Source organism: Loxodonta africana, chromosome 12 (genome assembly GCF_030014295.1).
Source record: "Loxodonta africana isolate mLoxAfr1 chromosome 12, mLoxAfr1.hap2, whole genome shotgun sequence".
In the NCBI taxonomy this organism is placed as follows: domain Eukaryota; kingdom Metazoa; phylum Chordata; class Mammalia; order Proboscidea; family Elephantidae; genus Loxodonta; species Loxodonta africana.
In genome coordinates this window covers 64,972,048-64,996,961 of record NC_087353.1, presented here as the reverse complement: position 1 = coordinate 64,996,961, position 24,914 = coordinate 64,972,048, and the positions used below count along the sequence as shown (strand labels likewise).

Here is a 24,914-nt window from a genome sequence, read left to right as displayed (position 1 = left end):
AGGCTGCTTAACAATGGCATTCATTCATTCATTCATTCATTCATTCGTTCGTTCGTTCGTTCAGTCACGCATTCGACATCAACATCCACAGCCCTCACTTTTCTCCCAGGATCACGTTCACTGTCTCCCACTTCCACCTTTGAGCCGGAACCGTCTCCTTCCTGACAACCCTTTTCTTCACCCTCTCTTCCTCGTTTCTCCGCTCCAGCGCTTTCTCTTGTCGGCCTTCCTTCCCCGCCACCTCATTGGCCCATTCCATGGCGAGCCCCTCCTGCCCTGGACCCTCCCGCCCCACCCTCCCAGGAGCCGAGCCCCCCCACCCACCTGCGACTGCGCTCTGGGTCCGGTGCGCCCCGCCCCCATCCCCTCCCCTGAGCGGAGGTGGCACTGCGGAGCGCAAGCTCGCGTCCCACCCGTGCTCTGCCCCCGGGCACCCGAGCCGATCTGCTGAGAGAGGGGCGCTGAGCCTGGGGCCTGGGCTCCAGGTGTGCTCAGGAAAATGAAGCAGGTAGGATGGCGGGGATGCTGGTGGTGGCGCGGATGGGAGGAGCCCGCGGGGGAACCAGAGAGGAGGAGGGATGCGCGCAGCTGGGAAGCTGGGGCTGGACTGGACCCCAGATGGAACCTGCCGAAGACCAGTTGGGCCTGGTCAGGAGGGTGGAAAGGGCCTTGGATCGCAGCAGGCCTCGTGTTCTGAGGAACCGCCTGGGAGACCAGCAAGGTGGCTCCAGGGATGCCAGACGGTTGGGGTGAGGTGAGGTGTGCAGCCCAGGGCAGGCCTCCCATCTGTCTTTGGTGTCCCCCTCCCCCAGGCCCTGGTGGATGATACTGAGGATGTGTCCCTGGACTTTGGCAATGAAGAGGAGCTGGCTTTTAGGAAAGCCAAGATCAGGTAGGATGGACCCTGGCTTTTGGGCAAGCATTCCCCAAAGCTGTCAACTCATTCATTCATTCAGAATTTATTGAGCACCTACTGTGCACCAGGCTGGGGCTAGGGACACAATGGTGACAGATCAGACAAGGTCCCTACCCTCTTGGAGCCTGCAGTCTGCTTACTGACAGTGAACGTGGCCGTTGTTCATGACACCGTATTGAACGGAGCAGGCAAACAAAGACATTCACAAGATAATTACAGAGTGTGAGGATAGCTGGGAGGAAAACCAACAGGGCGAAGACAGAGAAAGTAACTGAGGAAGGCCACTTGCCTCAGCACAGCCAGGGAGGGCCTCTCTGAGGGGGTGACATTTGAGCTGAGCCTGGATGATGAGAAGCAGCCAGCCATGGGAGACTCTAGGCGGAGAGTGGTCCAAACAGAAGGCACAGCAGGTGCAAAGGCCCCGAGGCTGTGCTGGAAGGTCAGAGAAAGGCCACTGTGGCTGGAGGGTAGTGGGTGAAGGGACAGTGGTGTTGACAGGCTGAAGAAGTGGATAAGGGCTTGAATTCTTGTTCTAATCCCTGCTTCAGCTTCTGTTAGACAGACATAGTGTCTGGGCTGAGTCCCCTGCCTGCCTGAGACCATCAGCACCCTGGAAGGGGAAGCACCAAGGCATGAGGAATGACCCATAAATGCCACTGCCAATGATCCCTCTTTTTTGTTGACCCTGTTCTTTACCAAGCATAATCTCCTTCTCCAGGGACTGGTCTCTCCTGACAACATGTCCAAAATGTGTAAGACGTAGTCTCACCATCCTTGCTTCTAAGGAGCATTCTGGTTGTACTCCTTCCAAGACAAATTTGTTCATTCTTCTGGCAGTCTATGGAATATTCAATATTCCTCTCCAACACCACAATTCAAAGGCCTCAATTCTTCTTCAGTCTTCCTTATTCACTGTCCAGCTTTCATATGCATATGATGCAATTGCAAATACCATGGGTTGGGTCAGGCGTGCCTTAGTCTTCAAGGTGACATCTTTGCTTTTCAACACTTTAAAAAGGTCTTTTGCAGCAGATTTACCCAATGCAATGCGTCTTTTGATTTCTTGACTGCTGCTTCCATGGGTGTTGACTGTGGATCCAAGCAAAATGAAATCTTTGACAGCTTCGATCTTTCTCCATTTATCATGATGTTGCTTATTCATCCAGTTGTGAGGACCTGGTACCACTGCAAATCTCCTTCCAGTCATCAGAGACAGCAGGTGCGGGGCCTGGCACCTGAATTTCCAATGATTGTCCTTAAGGAAACGCACTCTAAGAGAACTGGAATCTTGGGTAAAGAATCTTATAGAACATCTAAACTCATATACGTATTCACCAAGTCTTTATGGAGTATCTCTGTATGCCTAACTGTGGGCTGGTGGCTGGGGTCACCCCTGCCCTGTGGAGTTGCCCAGTCTAGAGCAGGACTGGTGCACCTCAGCAGTGCTGATGTTTTGGGCCAGATGTTTCTTTGATGTTTAGGATGTCTGGCAGCATCTCTGGCCTCCACCCACCAGATGCCCCCTACTTATGACAACCAAAAATGTCCCCCAGACATTGCCACACATCCCCTGGAAGGTACATTTGCCCCCGATTGAGTGCCTCTGGTGTGGAGGGAGCTGTAGGCATGCCCACAAATGTTATAACTCAGTGTTTTAAATGCTGTGACTGGGCAGAAGATCAGGAACCTACCCTGGTCAGGGAAGACTCCCTGGAGGAAGTAACAGGTACGCTGAGACAGGTAAGGGTGGGTAGGAGTTTGCTAAGCTGAGGAAGGGTAGAGTGTCACAGAGGGAACAGTACACGTGAAGGCCTGGAGGTCAGATGATGAGTTTAGGGAGTAGAGAGTTGTTCATAGCAGCGGCCTTAGCAGAGGCGGGGCTAGACCCCAAAGGGCTTAAAAGCCAAGTTCTAAAGCTGCGCTGCCTACTAGAACTTTCTGTGAGGATGGAAGTGTGCTATAGCCGCACTATGCAATATGGTTGTCACAGGTCATGCTAGCGTGATCGGGAACTGAAATGTTCATTGTATTTCACTTTAATTAATTTAAATTAAAATAGCCACATGTGGTTATCATACTGGACAGGGCAGTTCTAGAGTTTGAGCTTTATTTTTCAGGTCAATGGTCATCGCCGAAGGGTTCACACAAAGCAGTGATGTGATCAGAATTGCAGGGTGGAGAATGGATTGTAAGGGGCAGAATGGAAGAGGATGCAGAGTGTTACGGACTGAACTGTGTTCCCCCCTCCCCCTGCCCCCTGCGTAAGATATGTATGGGAATCCTAACCCCTGTACCTGTGGATGTAATCCTGTTTGGGAATAGGGCTTCCTTTGTTATATTAATGAGGTCACATCAGTGGAGGGGGTGTCCTAGACATAATCGCTTCTGAGTTATACAAAGGGCTGATTAGACATGGGAGCAAGCACCAAAGGGGGAAGGCAGGTGCCACATGAGGGCTGCCAAGGCACCAAGGAGCTCCAGGGCCACAGAAGCTGAAAGAGACAAGGATCTTCCCCCAGAGCAGAGAGAGAGAGCTGATGCCCTGAATTCAGACTTCTGGGGCCAGGGCAGAGGCATGTCCTCAGTGGGAACAGGATGTCACACTGGGGTTCTCGCTGGAGTTGGAAACGGTCCCTGCTGTTAAAAGATGTGTTTGTGCTTTCGAGGCATTGTCCTCATAAAATTTCTCTGGATCCAAAGGTCATGGGTAACAGTGGATTCCTCCCCACAACAGGATCAAGTCCTCTGCCCAGGCCAGATTGCTTAGATCTCACTGTGGTCTCGATTGTCAGACCTGGTTTGTTCATGTGGCTTGGTCAGCATTTCATGGTGGTCTTTGTACAGCCCAAATTCAACCTATTGCCATTAAGTCGATTCTGACTCATAGTGACCCTATAGAACAGAGTAAAACTGCCCCATAGGGTTTCCGAGGAGCAGCTGGTGGGTGTGAACTGCCACTTTTGGTTAGCAGTCGTAGCTCACAACCACTGTGCCACCAGGGATCCTTGAACAGCCCATTGAGTGTCAAATTGGGAACACTATCCTCTGGCCTTAGACACTACAGGGAGGCCTGTATTAGTGGGCCCAGGTCCTAAGGTAAAAATCGCATGTAATGAAAACTACCCATCCAAATCCCATCAACTAGATGGGGGTCGAGTAGCCCATCAAGTAGAGTGACATTTTGTCTTTCAAGAAGTCTAGCACACACCCTTTTACTCATTACTGAAGTCACTCCTGAGGCTTAGCCTTCAGCCAAAGATTAGCCAGGTCTATACGGCCAACAGTAACACACGTGAAGGATGTGCCTCATAGTTCAATCATGAAAATGAGACCAATGGGCACACTAGCCCAAAAGCAAAGACGAGAAGGCAGGAAGGTACAGGAAAACTGGACGAATGGAAACAGGGAAGCTGGGGTGGAGAAGGGAAGACAGTTGACACATCATGGGGTTGGCAACCAATGTCACAAAACAATTTGTGCATTAAATATTCAATGAGAAACTAATTTGTTCTGTAAACTTTCACCTAAATCATAATTGAAAAAAAAGAAAGGAAAGAAGTCTAGCACATTGGATACAAAAGCTGTTCCTTAAATGAGCCCAGATGAAATTGTTGGCTAGATGTGTTGGACAAGTTATACTGAATGAAAAACAATAGTAGCAAACCCTTACCTAGCACTTACTCTACGCAGGCACCAGTCTAAGTGTTTTACTTGCAATCATTCATTTAACCTGCATTACTAACCTATGAGGTAGACATTATTATTTTATCAGTTTCAAGGTTAAAGGAATTGAGACAAAGAGCATTGAGTGGCTTGTCCAATGTCACACAGCTATTCAGTTGCAGGGCTGGGATTTGAACCCTTAAATCTGGATTTAGAGTCTACAGGCCTGTTACATTACGCTGTTTAGGGGTAGATGTTCACACAGGGAGAGACTTGTGCAGAGCCCCTTGGCAGGGACAGCAGACTCAGGTTTCCATCTTATGCTTCCTTGGGGTGCTTTGGGGCATCTTGGGGTGGCTTTTTCATTGTATAGAAGTGCCCCATCTGTATAAGGCAGAGTTTCTCAAACTCGGCACTATGGACCGACCCTCTGGGCCTGATAATCCTTTGTTGTGAGGGGTATCCTGGGCATTGCAGGACATTGAGCAGCATCCCAGCATCTGCTCACTAGATGCCAGGAGCACCTTCCCCCCATGTGTCAACCAGCAATGTCTCTAGACATTGACAAATGTCCCCTGGGGGTCAAAATTGCCCCTGGTTGAGAGCACTGGTTCAGATTATTCTCTCTCTTTCTCGGTTGGATTTGGGTAGGTGAAATTTGCGTCTGAGAGGACTCAGAGCACTCCCAATGCCTCTGTAGTGAGGTGGGCACAGGAGTAGCTGGAGGGGTAGGGGACAAGGAACAGGAGTGGGGAGATGATGGTGGAGATGACAGTATAGATGACAGCTTGGTGGCTACCCATCAGTCTGGGAAATCAGTTTAAGGACATCTGTGAATCACACACACACACCATGCTCCAACACACCAAGGAGAAGAACCTTGGTTTTTCTTTGTTGTTATTCTAGGAGGTCTGATCAGGGCCCCTCTCTCAGACCCCATCTCCAGTGCCTTTGGGGTCAAGTCCTTGCTGACCCCCTCAATATTCTAAAATCTGTTTTAAAAACAGAGACATACGACAGCATAAGCAGGTCCCACCAAGAACTAATTGTTAAATTTTAAGGAAGGCCCTCGATAACTGGCAGAATCGGGAACTAGACAGATTTCAGTTCTCTTTGATTGCGGCACGACGTTACATATTTTGAAATTAACTCCTTGCAGCTACACCAACTTAACTTCCCCTTATCTATATTCCTTGTTAACACGAAATTGATTGCATAAGCCATGCTGACAACAAAGTCACTGAGGAGAGATTTCTGCTGGACTGTGACCACACCATCTTGGGAGAACATTTGGGGACAGGGAGGGGACACTGGTCAGGCCCCTTGATGTTGGAGATTTTGATATTGCACAGCAGCTTGGCTGCATGGACCTGGCATGTTTAATTCACTCATTCACTTATTCCAGGGGTTCCCAACCTCGACACTGTTGGTACTCGGGGCCGGATCATTCTTTGCTGTAGGGGCTGTACTGTGCACTGTAGGACATTCAGCAGCATCCCTGGCCTCTGTCCACTGTATGTGCGTTGCAATCCCCAGTTGTGACAAGCAAAAATGCGCCCAGACATGGCCAAATATTTCCAGGGTGAGGGGTACCATCATCGCTGGTTGAGATCTACTGGTTTATTTGTTCACTCACTTATTTATTCATGGAATCAACAAAACTTTCAAGGACTTTTGTGTGCTGGGCACTGTTCTAGGGGACACAAGGAGAACCAGACAGGCCTCGTACCTGCCCTCACGGAGGAGCTGATGTTTTAATTAGGCAGAAGACGATAAACATATCAGCAAATATATAAAGAAGGTAATTTCAGATAGTGCTAAATGCTCCAAAGGGTAACGTGATAAAAAGGCGTCCAGGGCCAGGGGACTTTTTTAGATCAGGGAGGTGCTCAGAGAAGGCCTCTCTGAGTGAGAAGAAGGAGCCAGAGTTGGGACGATCTACGGGAAGAGAGTTCCAGGCAGAGGGAACAGCACGTGCAAAGGCCCTGTGGTGGGAGGTGTACTTAGGTGTACAGTACTTGTCAGAACTGGGCCAGGGTGTAGAAAGTGGGAGAGTGGGATGAGGAGACGCAGCTGGAGATTCGGTAGGGGAAGGATCGTATGGGGCTTTGAAGATCAAGATGAGGAATTTGGAGATTTCATCAGTGTTTGATGAGCAATCTTTGGAAGGATTTGAGCTGGGTGAGGCACGACCTAATCAACATGTGAGAAAGCGGCCTCTGACTGCTGAGTGGCCTGAAGGGCAAGGGTGGAAGCAGGTGGGGTGGGGGTGGGGAGTTTGTTTGGAAGCAGTGAAGGGACCAGGGTGAGAGATGCAGGTGGCTTGGACTGGCTGACCTCCAGGAACATCTTGCAACTTGGCTCGGGTTGAACTCTGTCCAAAGTCTGGGGTTTGCCTGTCTGGGACCTCTGAGCTTAGAGAGAGAAGGTTGAAGATGCTGGGTCCCAAATGTAGGCTGAGGGGTCCAGCTTCATCAGCATCCCCAGGGGAACTCAAACACACGATTCAGGTTCTTGGGCTACATCCTTGGAGGTGCTGATTCAGTAGTTGCTCCCATGAGTGTGAAACGCTGTGATTGTAATGTACCCCAAAGGACTTGGCGTATTTTTCTAGGTTGTCCATTTCTGGGTAAGTAGGGAGTGTTACACAAGTGTGTGTGTGTATGTGTGTGTGTGTCCTCACTTTCACTGGTGCAGCGTGTGGATATAGTAGATTCTTGTTAACCTATTCACGGTAGTTACGTTCTATAACGTTGCCCCAGACACTGAGTTAGCAAATACTGAACCACTGCTCCTAGGGGAATCACAGGGTTGGGTTCCTGCAAGCCTCTGGTCACAACATCAGCTGGCCAGTGGATACCCTTATTTTATGTGTGTTTCTGTTTAAAGACACCCTATTTAATACACACAGTTGATTCACTGACATTGAACTCAGGGGCAACAGCACTATAATTCACGCTTGAATGAGGCTTATCTAACACATGTATTTTCTCCATAAGGCATGCTGTAGCCTTCTTGCACGTATGAACACTAGACAGTACTTCAGCACTATGCTTGGGAGCCATTTTAAGCAGCGAAATCACCAACAGAAAGCACAAAAACGTAAAAAACATGGCACTATATAGATTATACAGGAAAAGGAGACATGTCTACGGTCTGAGCTGAAACAAAAAGACAGGGAGCATCGCCTTGTTTACCCCCAGCTGGGAATGTGCATGTCGTGACTCAGATTTTTCAGTTCTCTGCACGTGACCTTGAATGACTGGGAAAGCACAGTGAGTATTGATTTTGGGGTCACCGATAACTTTTAGCAACTAGGAGAATTCACAAATACGGAATCCACGAGTAATGAGGATTGACCGAGTATTGATACAAGGCTTGGCCATATGTTCTGGCACGTGACATCAATGCGAATTCCTTAGTAAAGGCAAACTTAAAACATTGAGGTTGGAATCCCAGGGGAAAGCCCCCTGTGGTTGCCCTTCTCGAGCCCTGAGGAATCCTCTTCATACAGCGCTCAGCCTCAGGGGACCAATTGCTCACTCTTCACTCATTGAAGGAGCAAGACTTCTAAGATGACTCAGAACAGCCTTGAGTCCTGTTGCTGGATCCCCACTGTCCTTCTTGCATTGCAATACAGACGCATCCCTTGCCTGGAATTTAGAATACTTTAGAAGAGATATTGCAAATCGAGTTAGCAGACCAAATCCAAGCCACAGACATGTCGTCTTAGGCTAGGGCAGTATTTTAAATGAACTTGAAAATGCATTTAAAAATTGGCTGCTTCTGAAAGGCTGTTGGAGCTAGATGGGCAAGAACTGAGTTGTGGAACCTGCCCCCTCTGGGTGAGGCTTGTGGAGCCCCAGCCCTCACCCAGCCGGTTGACTTGGTTTACAGTCCCTGCTTGGCCCCTGTAGACACCTGAGATTGCAATGCACCTTCCCTACTCTGCCATCGACTGCATTTCTACCACTTTCCAATGGAACTAGGATTGCCTGAAGCCTGGGGTTGGAGTTCCTCCCTGATGCCACAGTTTTCTCCTCAGATGTCTTGGAGCCACGGCCAGGTGATTGGGAGGCCTTGTAAGAGCCGGGTGTCAGGGGTCAGGCTGTACATCTGGCAGGGCGTCCGAGGCCACCTTACCCCACCCCCGTGTATCTGCTGCGCTCTCTGCAGCCTAAATTTGTCCTTTACATCTTTTTAAAAATTTAGTTAATTTTTAAAATTGAGATCTAATTCTTAAAGTGTACAATTCAATGCTTTTGTTTATATTCCAAAATTGTGCAACCACTCGTGCACCCATTGCCGTCGAGTTGATTCTGACTCATAGCGACCTGCTAGGATAGAGTAGACCTGCCTGTAGGGTTTCCAAGGGTGTAATCTTTACAGAAGCAGACTGCCACATCTCTCTCCAGGTACCGCTACTACCACTATCTAATTCCAGAACATATTCATCACCCAAGAAAGAAAGCATGTGTCCTTTGACCTTAAGCCTTATGGCCACTAAGAAGCATTCCCTACTCCAAGCTAGATGCCCCTTTTCTTAGTTCCCACAGCCCCCCTGCCTATCCCAGGCACCTCTTGGGTCCCTACCTTTGTTAGACAGACATAGATAGCTGCTGTCAACTCTAACTCATGGCGACCTTATATACAACAGAATGAGATGTTGCCTGGTCCCGTGCCATCCTCACAACTACCAGCATGCTGGAGTCCATTACTGGGGCTGTAGTGTCAGTCTACCTCCCTGAGGGTCTCCCTCTCTCTCACTGGCCCTCTGCTTCACCAAACACAATGTCCTTCTCCAGTGATTGATCCCTCCTGATGAGTCCAAAGCAAGTGATTCGGACAATGATCTATATGATCCAAAACATTTTCATTGGCTGATTTTCAGGCATAGATTGCCAGGCCTTTCTTCCTAGTCTTAGTCTAGAAGCTCTACTGAAACTTCGCTGACAAATCAGCCATTGAAAACCCTAATGGAACACAGTTCTACTCTGATGCACATGGGGCCGCCATGATTCAGAGTTGATTCAATAGCAGCTGGTCAACCTTTGTTAAAACATTGGTCAATAGCCAAGAGCCCTGGGAATACCCTGTACCCTAATTAGGCCTCTCCCTCCCCTTCCCCTGGGGCAACCTCCTGCAACTAAAGGGTTTGAACCCGGGACAGCAGGGGCAGCTTGCAGGGCCCTCCCACTGACCATTCCGATTGGACAGTATCCATGTCATATCAGTTGTTGACTATTTTGATTGTCATTCTGACACTTTTCGCACTGTGTTGAACTTGCTCACTCACTTCTTTGCTTCCCCCACTACCCACACCACAGGTAATATCTCTGAGGGCAGGACTTAGGCCCTTTGTTCACTGCAATTCGCCCAGATCTCTGTGGAGCCTAGTAAATGTAGGTGCTCAATAAATACAGTGGTGTTGTAAGCTCAATATATTAATCTTATATATTTCTTAAACAAGTTCAAAATTAGTTTTAAAATATTTATATGTTGATTCTAAACTATATGTCCTTGAACAACTGAAACTACCATTTCAAACTCCACATGTGTGATGATTTTGAGTACACCGGATTAATCAGCAGACAGAAATACACGTGCACAGTGATTCCAAAACGTCTCATTTCCAGAGTGGTGGGACTTTTTAGCGGTTGATGAAACCCCAGAGGAAAGAATTGTAAAATACAGCAACAAAATATGCTGGAAAAAATTTTTTTTTGAATTCCTGTCTTTAAAAGGACTTTAAAAAAAAACCCTTTATTTTGAAATAATTCAAACTTACAGGAAAGTTGCAAGTATACCACTCAGAACTGATTAACCAGTTGTTACCCCTTGGCCACATTTGCCTTCCCTCCCTCCGTGTGTGTATGTGTTTATATGTGTATATGTGTGTTTATTTGTGTTTATGCATGTGTGTAGGTGTGTGTGCATGCATGTATGTTTATGTGTATATATGTGTGTGGTGTTATGTGCCATTGAGATAGTTTCCCAGGCTATAATCTTTACAGGAGCAGATCACCAGGTCTTTTCTCCCGAGGAGTGGCTTGGTCAGTTTGAACCACTGACCCTTCAGTTAGCAGCTGAGCACTTAACCACTGTGCCACCAGGGCACCTTGTATATGTGTGTAGGTGTGCAGGTATGTGTGTGCATGTGTTTTTGTATATGTGTGTGCATATATGTATGTTTGTGTATGTGTGTAGGTGTGTGTGTATATGTGTATACGTGTGTGCATGTATATGTGTGTGTGCAGGTATGTGCATGTACATGTATAGGTGTGTGTGGGTGTGTATATGTGTGTGCATGTATGTGTGTATATATGCATGTATATGTGTGTTTGTGTGCAGGTATGTGCATGTATATGTGTAGGTGTGTGTATATGTGTATGTATGTGTGTGCATGTATATATGTGTTTGTATATGTGCTTTGTTTTCTCAGGTGTTTGAGAGTAAGCTGCACACCTCATGCTCCCTTCTCCTAAATACTTCAATGTATACATTCTCTGCTGTACGCAGAGTACAGTGACCAAATCAGGAAATTTATCTAATCTGCAGTTCATATTCCAGTGTCCTTTATAGCGTGTTTTCCCCAGTCCAAGATCCAATCCCACAGCATGGAGTGGACTGCAGGGTTGCCTGGTTTGCGTGCAGCTGTCATGTCTCTTTGTCTCCTTTGATCAGGAGCACATCTCCACCTTTCTTTGTGTTCCAGGGCATGGGCACTTCGGAAGATTAAAGACCAGCTACTTTGAGGTTAACGTGGGCCTGCCTGGTGTTTCTCATGGTTAGATCCGGGTTCTGGTTTTTGCAGAAATGCTGCAGAAGCGATGATGTATTCTAAAAGGACAGCTTTTTTTTTTTTTTTAGTTCGGTCACCTCTGTCACTCCTGCACCCCCCAACCCCAGGTCTTGATCTTTAGTGCTCTTCTCCACTCACAAGAACCCAGGACTCCTTAGAAAGGAGCCGATTCTAAGTCCTGAGGCAGAAACCTGTCAGACTGGATCTGAAAAGCATTTCGTTGCCAAAAAGCAAGGCTACTTTTAAAAATGTCACAGAAGAAAGAAACCAGCTTAACAAGCCTCCTACAGGTCAAGTTGTGATAGCGATTCTCTTTGCTGAATGATTTAATATTATTTCTCTCAAGCCTCCCATTACAAGTTAGTCTCTTCCCCACTCGTCTGTCCATGTGTCACACTATGGTGCCTTGCATGTTGCTCTATTGCTGGAAGCTATGCCACTGGTATTTCAAATACCAGCAGGGTCACCGGTGGCGGACAAGTTTCAGCAGAGCTTCCAGACTAAGACAGACTAGGAGGAAATGCCTGGTGATCTACTTCCAAAACTCAGCCAGTGAAAACCTGTGAATCACAACAGAACATTGTCTGACTCATTGCTTTGGACACATCATCAGGAGGGACAAGTCACTGGAGGAGGACATCATGTTTGGTGAAGCAGAGGGCGGTAAGGGGGAGGGAAACCCTTGGTGAGATGGATTGGCAAAGTAGCCATAATGATGGACTCAAACATGCCGGCAATCATGAATATGACCAGGATAGGGCAATGTTTCATTCTGCTTTACATAAGGTAGCCCTGAGTTGGAGTCAACTCAACAGCAGCTATCTATCTATCTGTCTCGTTAGACTTTACCACCAATTAATTGTCTTTGTTTCTCAGATGCCATACATTTTAAGGCATACTGGTTCAGTGATAGCTCTTGAGGGTGGGAAATAAACATCATATTAAATATTTGCAACTATTAGAGGACACATTCTGATTCTAGAAACAGTAAAATGGTATTAAAAAAAGAAAAGAAAAAACAAGGAAATACCAGAGTCCGTACGTTTTGCAGATGAGGAAAAGGAAGCTGCCAAGAACCAGGTAACAGGCCCACGCTTACTCAAGAGCTAAGATTTGATGCCTTCAAATCCTACCCATTTTCTACCAGAATCTAGTAGCTCTTCCCCTCAAAAAGCATGTAAATTGAATTCTGCTTTCTGCTTCCAACTCAAAGATGCTCTGCATTCAGTGAGGGTGAAAGCAAACAAGAAAATGGGGTTTTACCTTTTTCAACCTTTCCAAGGCACCACCTGTGCTCGGCGCCCTCCTTGCTGCCTGAATTCCACTGCAGCCTTCTGGAAATCCAGCCCTTGGCCTCTCTGCTTTTTTCTTGCCCTGGGTTAAGTACCTCAGAGTCTCCTGTTTAAAAGAGGCAAGAGTTAAGTGCCGCTCTCATGGTCTCATGCCCCATCCCCAACTCTTCAGGTAAGCCTGGGACCCTTAATTTTTTTTTTAAATTATACTTTAGATGAAGGTTTACAGAGCAAATTAGTTTCTGATTAAATAGTTAATATACATATTGTTTTGTGACATTGGTTGCCAACCCCACGACATGTCAACACTCTCCCCTTCTTGACCTTGGGTTCCCCATTACCAGCTTTCCTGTCCTCTCTTGCCTTCTCGTCCTTGCCCTGAGCTGGTGTACCCCTTTAGTCTCATTTTGTTTTATAGGCCTGTCTAATCTTTGGCTGAAGGGTGAACCTCAGAAGTGACTTCAGTACTGAGTTAAAAAGGAGTCTGGGGGCCATACTCTCAGGTGTTCTCCAGTCTCAGTCAGACCAGTAAGTGTCTGGGTTTTTTTTTTTGTGTGTGTGTGTGAATTAGAACTTTGTTCTACATTTTTCTGCAGCTCTGTCTGAGACCCTCTGTTGTGATCCCTGTCAGAGCAGTCAGTGGTGGTAGCCAGGCACCATCTAGTTGTACTAGACTCAGTCTTGTGGAGGCTGTGGTAGTTGTGGGATCCTTCATTTTACCACCTGGTTTCTTAAGAGGATCCCGACTCCCCTGTCCTTCCTGCTCTTTGAAACCACCTGACCGAATCCAGAATGGGTTATACAGATTTAAAACTCCTTACCATTGGAGACTGTATCAGCTATCTACTGCTGCATAACAAATTACTCCAAACTCTGGTTTCAAATAAGCATTTATTATTGCACACCGTATCTGCAGGTCAGGATTCTGGGAGCAGCTTAGCAGGGTGGCTCTGGCCCAGTGTCTTATGAGGTTGCAGTAGAGTAGTCATCTGAAGCTTGACTGGGGCAGAAGGAGCTGCTTCCAAGAAGGTTTCCTAACACGGCTGTTGGCTGGAGGCCTCAGTTCCTCTCCACACGGCTACTCACAACATGGCAGTTGGCTTCACTCCCAGGGAGAGTGAGAGAGTGATCAAGATGGAAGTTTGTGTCTTTTATAACCCAATCTTGGAAGTGGCACACCATCACTTCTGATGTATTCTATTGGTCGTACACACCAACCCTGGTCCACTGTGGGAGGGGATTACACAAGGGTGTGAGTACTAAGGGTTGGGGATCGTTGGGGGCCATCTTAGAGGCTAGCTTTCAGATCCCAACCCAAATGAGGAGCAAATGCACATGTGTCTACAGAGAACCCACTGTGAGCCAGCACTGTAAGTAGATACGATTATCCCTGTTTTACAGGTGAAGAAACTGGCCCAGAGACACTGAGTCACTTGTCTAAGGTATACAGTAAGTGGCAGAACTGGAATCTGAGATATAGTTGTCAGCTTCCCTAGACACTTAAAAAAAATCATGGAGAATTTCAAACATAACAAAGAGAACAACGTATTGAATCCCATGTACCAATCGCCCATCTTCAGCAATTATTAACTCATGACTAATCTGTCATTTATGCCTCCTACCTCATCCTCTTATTATTTTCAAGCAAACCCCAGACATCAAACATAAATATGTTGATATGTATTTCTAAAAGACAATAATTGATTTTAAAAAATGTAACCACAATACCATTTTCTCACTTTACAAGAATTAACATTTCTGCAGTATCTCTCAATATCCAGCCAGTATCCGCGTTGCCCTGATTGCCTTGTAATTTTTTTTACAGTTTATATGTTTGAATTGCAACGGAAAAACATCCACACATTGGAACTTATTAGTATACTTTTTAACCCCATACCCAGTGCCACCAAGTTGATTCCAACTCATAGGGACCCTATAGGACAGAGCAGAACTGCCCCATAGGGTTTCCAAGGTGCAGCTGGTGGATTGGAACTGCCAACCTTTAGATTAGCAGCTGTAGCACTTAACCACCGTGTCACCAGGGCTTCGTATACGTCTTAAGTCATTGCAATTTGTGTGGATGTTATTTCAAATATTTCTTGGGTCACTTAAAATCTGTAAGTCCTCGCCCTCTCCTTTTCTATCCGTCCGTGGTTTTTTTCCCTTTGCAATTTATTTGTTGTCCTCCAGAGCATCTCATAGTCTGGATTTTGCTGACTGCATCCCCGTAATGCCTTTTAATATAGTCCTTGTCCTCTGTATTTCTTGTAAATTACTAGTTAGATCTGGAGGCTGATGAGATCCAGGTATGATTTTTTGGCACAAGGGCTTCTAAGAAGGGGGTGTGTTCTTCCAGCCAAACCAGTTGCCACTGAGTTGAGATCTGACTCATTGCGACCCTATGTGCGTCAGTGTACAACTGTGCTCCGTTAGGGTTTTCAGCAGCTGATTTTTCAGAAGAAGATCGTCGTGCCTTTCTTCTGAGGAGCCTCTGGGTGGACTCAAGCTTCCAACCTTTGGGTTAGCAGGCGAGTGCATTAACTGTTGCACCACCTAGGAACTTCTCCTCCATACAAATAAAAACTGGCACGTATTGAACACTTACTGCCTGGCAGACACTATATTAAGCCCTTTCCCAGAAACTCCACGAAGCAGGCCCTGTTACAGGGCTTTCACATGCAGCTACACAGGTCTGCGCTGTACGACCTCAGGGAACACGACCCACATGGACTGTGATGTGAGTGGCGCCCTCTGCCGTTGTGCAGCACAGCAGCCCTGACTCATTATCATTCTGTTTTATAGCTGAGGAACCTAGGCACAGAGAGGTTAAGTCGCTTGCCCAAGGCCACAGAGGTCCTCAGTGGTGGAGCTGGATTTGATCCAGGGAGTTGCAAGTTCAGAGTCTGCACTTGTCCCTGGGACCCTAGACTCACTGCCGCCTGCTCTGCTGCCTTCTTCCTAAAGCAGAGCAGTGAAGGCAGGGGCCCCTCCCCCACTTCTTTTAAAACTCTGCAGCTTTAGCTGATGAATCTGGCTCATGGGTCTAGCAGCAGCAGGACATGGAGGGACAGATAGAGACTCATGCAGGCCCCGGGGTGAGAGGTGACAGTCTCCACACTGGGGCTCAGCTGAAGCCGAGCAGTCAGGGTAGCTTGTCCCCGCAGGCTCACTTTCATTTTGATACTAAGCATACCCAGTATCTAAAGTTGGAATGTCTCTTTAAAAAGAAATCAAGAACAGAAACAAGAGGGAAAAACAGTGTGGCGAGCAGAGGGAAGTCTGTTCATTTATTCACTTCCACACTCAAACCTCTACAGTGCTGACCTTTGAATGGAAACTATGAGCCCTTACCCATCAGCCATCTACTCAGATATCCCAATAGCCTCAAACTTGTCCCCATGCCTAGGCTCACACGTCAGGGAGGAGGAAGACATGCTGTCATTTGAAGCGAAAAGCCAGAGTTCAAGGCACGGTGGAACTAACATTGTGTCTGGGTCATGCTAAATAAGACTATGCTGTGGAGCCGATTCCAACTCATAGCGACCATATAGGACAGAGCAGAACTGCCCCATAGAGTTCCCAAGAAGTGGCTGGTAGATTCAAACTATCGACCTTTTGGTTAGCAGCCAACCGCTTAACCACTGTGCCACCAGGGCTCCCTGGGTCATGCTAGAGAAGAAAAATCAGATTCAGCCCAGGTGGCTCATCTGGGTTAATGCAGGCACTGTGGGCTTCTGAAGGGTTTGTAGGCATCTCTTGTTTTGTCGGGGCGGGGGGGTGGTGGTCCCTGGGTAGTGCAAAGGAAACCCTGGTGGTGTAGTGGTTAAGTGCTATAGCTGCTTACTAGAGGTCGGCAGTTTGAATCCATCAGGTGCTCCTTGGAAACTCTATAGGGCAGTTCTCCTCTGTCCTATAGGGTCACTATGAGTCAGAATCAACTCGACAGCAGTGGGTTTGGTATTGGTTTTGGGTGGTGCAAACAGTTAAGCACTCAGCTGCTGACTGAAAGGTTGGAGGTTCAAGTCCACCCAGAGGCACCTCGGAAGAAAGGCCTAGAGATCTACTTCCAAAAATTCTGCCATCGAAAACCCTGTGGAGCACAGTTCTGCTATGACATGCATGGATTTCAGGAGTCCAGTCGACCCAGCTGCAACGTTTTGTTTTCTTTTTTTTTGGTGTGCTTTTTCTGCTTTGTCCTGGCCACTGGGTTTATTACACAAATGGAACCGCAGATGCGTTCCTCAATTGTAATGTGCATACAGTTCACCTGGGGGGGTCTCATTACAAAGCTGATCCTGGCTCAGAAGGTTTGGCTGGGACCCTGGATCTGTATGCCTAACCAGCTCCCAGGGGATGCCATGGATGCTATGGGCCCAAGGGCCACACTTCCAGCAGCAAGGGGCTAGTATATGTGCAGATGACTGAGGGATGGCCAACACCCGGGAGCAGAATATCTAATAGGCAAGGAAAGCACGGCGATTATCTTGCTTACAACATCACCACAGTGAACAATTTCACATACTTTACCACATCAGAGATTCTGCTTCTAGGTATGGCTGGCATCTGTCTCTCTCCCAACTGCACAGCACCTTCCTGCAGAATCAAAGCCTCTTTTCACATTTACAATCCCTGTCAGGGGCGTGTTACCCAGTAAGCAAGGTAAGCACGGGCTTACTTGTGCTTATTGTTCCTTATGGGTTAGGAAGTATGCACAAGTAAGCCTGTACTTACCTTGCTTATTGGGTAATCCGCCCCTGCAGCAACCTCCCTTTATTTTTTCTGAGCAAATGTCATCTTGGGGGCCCCCTTTCTCCCAGCACTTCCATGGTAGCACTTTACTGTCAGCAGAGAGGCCACCCGAGGGCTGAAGGAATAAATAGAAACCCGCTACTTATTTTTGTAACGGGGGGGAAAACATTTTTCTAACAAAGGTCACCCACAAGAGAGCATCGCTTGTCAAGGTTTTTTTCACTTTCACCCTTTCTCAAAACTCTTGACCTTTATGAGTCAAAACAGTAAGTACAGTGATCTTGGCCACTGCCACCTAGGACCCCCTCTGGCCTGGCATCGTGGGTATTTTATCTTATGGGCACCTCAGACATCCAAGGTCAGTGATATTCTCTCATTTTACAGATGCTAAAACTGAGGCTCAAAGTGGTTTAGTGCCTTGCCCAGGGCTGCATACCCAGCAAGGACAGAGTGAGATTGCAGATCTGGGGCTTTGGGGCTTTCTCTATACCACAGTGCCCTCAGAGGATGGCCAGTGGGGGCGGGGCTGAGGTGGGGTGGAGGGTTGGGCATTTACAGCTCCCTGAAGGGCGGCTCCTTTCTTGCAGTGGAACTGATAAGCTCAGAAGAAAGGATCTGCTTTCTGGAATTTTCTTTGTGCATCTAGCTGCAGTGGCCAGTTCACTCACTTCAGGGATTTTTATATCTGAATTTTTTTTTTCGACCACAGATGGACCACCACCAAAAAAAAAAAAAAACACATTGCCACTGAGCCAATTTCAACGCATAGCGACCCTATAGGACAGGGTAGAACTGGCCATAGGGTTTCCAAGTAGCAGCTGAGCTCTTAACCACTGCATCACTAGGGCTCCGATAGATCACCTAGGCACCCAGAATATCAGCCCATGGGTGTATCCTGAAAGGCATCTGACCTCAATGCAAAGTCGAGGTAGCCTCTGATGATTTCTTCTATTATATTTTAATTCCAATTTACATAAATGTATAGAAAACAACGAGCCTGATGTTCCCGTTGCCCAACTTTAACCATTATCATTGCACGGCCAGGCTAGTTTCATTTCCATTCCTATCCACTCTCCACCAAAAAAACAAACCTTTTGTTGTCAAGTTGATTCTGACTCGTGGTGACCCCATGTGTTACAGAGCAGAACTGCTCCATAGGGTTTTCTCGGCTGTAATCTTTACAGAAGCAGATCACCAGGCCTTTCTTCTGCAGTGCCATTGGATGGGGTCAAACTGTTAAAACCTTTTGGTCAGCAGGTGATCGAAAACTGCTTGTGCCACCACCAAAAACCAAACCCGTTGTGTTAATTCCGACTCATAGCAACCCTATAGGACAGAGTAGAACAGCCCCATAGAGTTTCCAAGAAGTGGCTGGTGGATTCAAATTGCTGACCTTTTGGTTAGCAGCCGAGCTCTTAAGCCACTTCGCCACCAGGGAAGCATCCCCCGCAAAAGCCAAAGCAGTTACTGTTGAGTCAATTTCGACTCATGGCAACCCCATGTGAGTCAGCTGAACCATGCTCCACAGGGTACTCAATGGCTGATTATTTCAGAAGTGGGCTGCCAGGCCCTCCTTCCAAGGTGACTCTGGGTGGACTTGAACTGCCAACCTTTAACTTTTAGTGGTTTTCACCATCCAGAGACTCCCTGTAGCCCTGACCCCTGATTATTCTGAACCAAAGTCTAGGCATCATCTCAGATGCTTTTAGTGGCAGCGTAGACCCAGGAGGAAAGATGGCGCCTTTCTCGAGACCCTTGCTACAGTGAAAAGCAGAAAGCTTTCCAAGTGTCTGAAAGATGACTAATAATTAACACCAGATGTTCAACGAAGGCTTCAAGCTGGAGACCGTCCTAGAAAACGGAATGCAGATTACAAAGTAATTTAAATAATTAGGTAAAGGGTAACTTTTTGAAGATATCGTTAGGTCACTGCAGAGTTTAGGATGAATCAGCCTTTTCTCCCCAAACCTGCTTTAGAAACTTGGGGCAAAGGGGTGCGTATGCCCCTGGGACTGTGCACCCCTTTCTTTTATTCTGTTTATCAGGTGTCTAGACAGAGACCCCCACCAGCATCTGTCCAACTTTATAATCTTTAGTTCTTACATGCGGATTCTCAGCATGTTCGTGTGTGTGTATGCGTGTATGTGACTTCCAAAGGTTTTTCTTTGGTCAGTGGCTTTGATCAGGCAGATTGTGTTTCTTTAAAAAAAAAAAAAAAAATTTTTTTTTTTGAAACGTACATACAGTAAGTGCTCTCAAGTGTAGCACTTGATGAATTTTTACATGCATGTACACGTGTGATGAAGGTACAGAGCGCTGCCAGCACCCAGAAGGATCCCTGTCTCCCATCCCAGAGATAACACCGTGCTGACTTCTAGCACAATCCACGGCTTTGCCAGTCAGGCAGTTCCCCCTCTGAAGCTTCGGAAAGCAAATTTTGGGAGGAGGGAACAGGCTGTAGCTTCGTTTTGCTTTATTTTGAATGAAGCCTAATTTCACCTTCCAATGGCTCCTGCTGGTCTGCAGGAGAGGCCGGCCCACTCTCTGTAGAGGGGGAGAGTATGTCTTTTCTGCTCTTCAGGCCCGTCAGTGAGTGAGCGTGTTGTGTTTGAATATAGATTTACAAGAACAGGCAGCGACCGGATCTGGCCTGTGGGCCGTAGTTTGCAAACCCAGTAGTTTTTGTTGGCAGCCATTAAGTTGGCCCCTGACTCACAGGGACCCCAGAATGCTGCCTGGTCCTGTGCCATTCCCATGATTGGTTGGGTATCAGACCTTTGTGATCTGTAGGGTTTTCACTGCTGATTTTCTAAAGTAGATAGACAGGCCTTTCTTCCTAGTCTTAGTCTGGAAGCGCCACTGAAACCCGTTCAGCATCATAGCAGAATGCAAGCCTCCACTGACAGACAGACGGTGGCTGCGCATGAGGTGCACTGGCTAAAGATGAAACCACTGACCCACTACTGCCTTGTGCTGATCTGGTACAGAGCATTGCTTTCCCCTGTAAACTTCATGCCCAAGCCCCACCCCGAATCTCCTGAATCCTTCTGTCCTGGGATAGGACTAGCCTTGTGGTGCACATTTTGAGGGCTCTGTGGGTGATTTTCATGCACGTTCCAAGTTGAGAACCTGCTGTGCTTCCATTCAGAGTGGGACACAAGGCCATCCTGGGGCCTAGAGCCGTGCCAATGGATTTACAAATAACGGGAACTTAAAAAAAAGCTCATCAAGATTCTCCCTACCTTGATGCCAATTTAAGTAATTCCATTTCCCCCTTTCAACATCTGTGACGTGCCCCTCTTCTTCTCGTGGAGATAGCAGCTCTACCTGGCAGGGTGGAGGGCATGCAAGATCCCTGCCTGTTGAGGATGAAAGTTCGTTGGTCAAAGTGGAGGGATCTGGGCAAATACAGAGGGGCAGGAATCTTGGGGGATCCCCACAAAGACGAAACTTTTAGGCCCCTCACAAGTGAGAGATAGAAAGTTGTGGTCAGAGGGGAAATTTCAAAGTGTGGCTTCTCGGAGGTGGAACTGTTTTAAGTGACTCAGAGGGTCAAGAGGATCACAGCTATTCATAATTATTGAACACGGTATGTGCTCAAGTGCTTTATATAAGTACCACCTGCGCTTGGCTTTTTAACGTCCCTGTGATGTAGCTATTGTTGGCCTACCCATTTCATAGAAGATGAGACTGAGGCAGTGAGAGATTACGTAACTTGGGGAAGGCCATAGAGCTATTGAGAGGTAGGAGCCAGGATCTGAACCCTGGCGGGCGAGCCTCTCTGCCCACCCAAGCTTGTAACCACTATACTGTTTTGCTCCTCAAGGGGTGACCAGGTGGGGACCCGAGAGGGTGGAGTTGGAAGCCAGCGGCACTGGGAAGTGGAAGCAAGTGTGTGCACACGTGTAGAACACTGGGAGGGCTTAGGCCCCCTGGGGCAGGGAAGATGGATGGGGCTTAGCCATGGCCTCCAAACTCCCCAAACTAGGAAACTGGTCTCAGGCCATATTAGTATTAGATGGGGACACGGGCTGGGCAATCCTAAATATGGATAGATTTGGGGAGGATGCCCAGTGGGCTTGGCAAAACTGCATCAAACAGGAATACAGCAAATATTTAAAGTGCAACAGGCAACCCCTTTAAGGAGTCCGATTCTACTTGCTTTGTCTGAACAATAATAATACCTTCCGTTTATCCCTCCTTGGTGCAAACAGTTTAACATGCTCAGTGGCTGCCCAGAGGCATCTCGGAAAAAAGTCCTGGCCATCTACTTTCGAAGTAACCATTGAAAAGCCTCTGGAGCACAGGTCTACTCTGACACACATGGGGTTGCCATGAGTCAGAATCAACTTAATGGCAACTGAAAACGAACAAACAAACAAGGAAACAGTGTTAACCAGAACCCAGCTAAGGGGAGCCCTCTAGCCGCTGGAATTTTTTTGCATTTTACTTCAGGAAAACCACAGGAGGAAAAAAAGTGGGTAGACAGGGGATTTGTTTGAACAAATTAACTTCCAGGTTTCTCCCTGGGACCACTGGGGTCTCCCTCTACACCTTTTAAATCTATAGTCTTCTACAAAGAGAACACATGTTCCCAATGATCCTAACTGACCTGATTACAAGGTTTGACTCAACAAGTACTTACTGAATCTTAAATGCCAGTCACTGTCTGGGATATAAGGAGCCCTGGTGGCGCAGTGGTTAAGCACTTGGCTGCTAACTGAAACGCTGGTGGTGCAAACCAACCAGCGACTCCACAGGGGAAAAGTCCTGGCCATCTGCTCCAATAAAGATTAAAACCAAAAAACCAAACCCAGTGCCGTCAAGTCGAATCCGACTCATAGCGACCCTATAGGACAGAGTAGAACTGCCCCATAGAGTTTCCAAGGAGCGCCAGGTAGATTTGAACTGCCGACCCTTTGGTTAGCAGCTGTAGCACTTAACGAACTATGCCACCAGGGATTACTGCCTAGAAAATCCTATGGGGCAGTTCTCTGTCATATAAGGGTCTCCACGAGTCAGAATAAACTCAATGGCATACAGCATCCAGAATATAAAAATATTTAAAACATGGTCTCTGCCCGTAAAAAGCTTTCAGTCATTGGAAGAGGATTCATTTATCTCCAGGGTGAAGGTGCAAAGTCGTATTAAGACAACTAGTTGAAGGATTTTCAATAAGGTTTAAGGAAAAAAGGGTATTCAAGCCAACTCCCCATTGGCCCAAGCGTCTCGTCATCTGGAACTTCCCAGGCTTTGAAGTTCTACGTGATCACGTCTAGGCCTCAAGCTCTGGTTATGCTTTCCAGGCTGGCTTTTCATCCAGGTGGCAAGGACAGTGTAAAACCTAGCTTGCAATATCTTATTAAAGTATTTCAATTAGTTGCCATCAATTAAAAGGCACATTTCCCAATTATGGTTACAGATTTCTGGTTTCTTGTGAAAATATCAGGTTTGGGTGTGTGTTTACACAGTTGCCTGGTCCTCAGTGGAAGTCTCCTCCCCTCTCTCTTCCTCCCCAAAACAGAAAGAAAAAAAAAAAAAATTTTTTTTTTTTTTCCAGAGGTGATGCTTAAATTGCCATGGTGGCTCCTTCCTTGATAGTTGATTATGTTCCTCCATCTGTGTTCTATCAGAAATGGGATGTAAAAGAAACAGAAAGCCATAGGTGTCTTCTACCTGGCCCATGTCACCCACTGCCATTGCCTGTGTGTCTCCTAGGGGCATTTGTTATCTGCTGTAGACAAATTGGAGACCCTTGTTCTTGATTTACCCTTTGATCTCTTGTCTTGCAGACTCATTAACAAAGCAATGGATTGAAGTAGGGTGAGCATGTCCCCTTGGCTCACTCTCTTCCTTCTGGGCAGGTTTGTGTCCCCTAGAGAGTGTCTGCACTCAGTGTTGAGCCGTCCTTGGCATGGCATGGTCATTTCCCTCTCTCCAGGAACCTGCACTGCCCAGTGACGTGGGGCTTCAGCACCTGGGGACAGCAGTATACTCTCTGCTCACTTGCTAGTGGAATAACCCAACCTTTATCTTTAGGGAACTGGTCGTTGTTATGACTAGGTGACAAGGCAGTGATAGTGTCATGTTTCACTTCAAAGGTGATGCAATATTGGCACGTTTCATTTCAAAGGTGATTGGGCTTCAAAAGAGGGCAAGTGGTATTTGGAATCAAATTAGGGGAAAGTACTGGGTTCTTTGAGGGAGAGGAAAAAAATTACTAGCATGACGACGATACTGAGGGACTGCTAATTTAGTGAGGCTTCCTCACAGCAGCAGCCTGATGGAGTTTCAGCTTGCAGTGCACTGGGGAGAACATTCCATTAAGCAGTTCTAGGAAGTCTGGAACATTCCACTGAGTGGTGCTAAAAAGTCTGGGACTTTGGAGGGGGTGCAGTGACTTGTTTTGGCTCCTGGAATAAGGGGTCTTCTGGACTGTTCCCTAGGCACCCCTTGGCCACCTTTTTCCACCTGTTCTTCCGAGTGAGTGCAATTGTCACTTACATATGCTGTGACTGGTTCAGCAAAAGCTTTGTGGGCTGCTTTGTCACTGTGCTGCTCCTTCTGTCCTTGGACTTCTGGTCTGTGAAGGTAAGGCCCCCTTCTTGCCTATGATGCCATCACCCCTGAAACATGTAGCTTTGCTTCCAGAGGGTGATGTTCCAGTGGCATGTGGCTTTAGAAGGGGTAAACGATTCTGGACAAAGAGGTGCTTTGGTTTAGGCTGCTGATACATATTCAAGAATATTCAACCAGTGTCCAGTAAAATTAGTGAAAAAATACATCGCTTAGAGTGTAATAAATGCCTCTTGAGTATCAACTGTCATGGTTGCAAATATGTATCATAATGAATGTGACAACTCCACATGGCTTTGGGTTTTTTGGTAAAACTTACATATAATATATACAAATATATATTTTAAACACATGATATATAAGCTACATACATACATATATCCATACATATATCCACATGTATATACACAAAACACACACACACATACATATATCCATCCATCCTTGGGTGGCACGAATGATTAAACACTCGATTAGTAACCGAAAGGTTGGCGGTTCAAACTCACCCAGAGGTACTTTGGAAGAAAGACCTGGTGATTTGCCTCCAAAAGATCACAGCCTTGAAAACCCTGTGGAGCGCAGTTCTACTCTGGCGCACAAGGGCTCAGCGTGAGTGGGAGCTGACTCACCAGCAACCGGTTTGGGTTATTTGTGTATATAAATAAAATTTGGGGAGTCTGTCACTTTTTAAGGAGCTCTGGTGGCATTAAGAGGTCGGCTGCTAATCAAAAGTTTGGCAGTTTGAATCGACCAGCCGCTCCTTGGAAACCCTAGGGGGAAGTTCTACTCTGTCCTATAGGGTCACTATGAGTTGGAATCAATTTGACGGCAGTGGGTTTATGGGTCACTTTTTAAAGTAAGCTTAATTAAAAATCAGAAGCCTGGAGAACTGCTTTCGAGAAACCACTGCACTACC

General features: G+C 47.0%; 1 protein-coding gene across 1 annotated transcript in view; it reads left to right on the top strand.

Moving 5' to 3' along the window:
* The first annotated feature begins 257 nt into the window (after nucleotides 1–257).
* The window catches only part of TVP23A (trans-golgi network vesicle protein 23 homolog A), a 28,404-nt gene continuing 3,747 nt past the window's right edge, over nucleotides 258–24,914 (top strand). Inside the window, exons 1-3 of the mRNA XM_064294794.1 lie at nucleotides 258–485; nucleotides 768–892; nucleotides 23,869–24,013. Of these exons, the coding sequence (XP_064150864.1) occupies nucleotides 258–485; nucleotides 768–892; nucleotides 23,869–24,013 (498 nt within the window). The remainder of the gene's footprint in view (nucleotides 486–767; nucleotides 893–23,868; nucleotides 24,014–24,914) is intronic.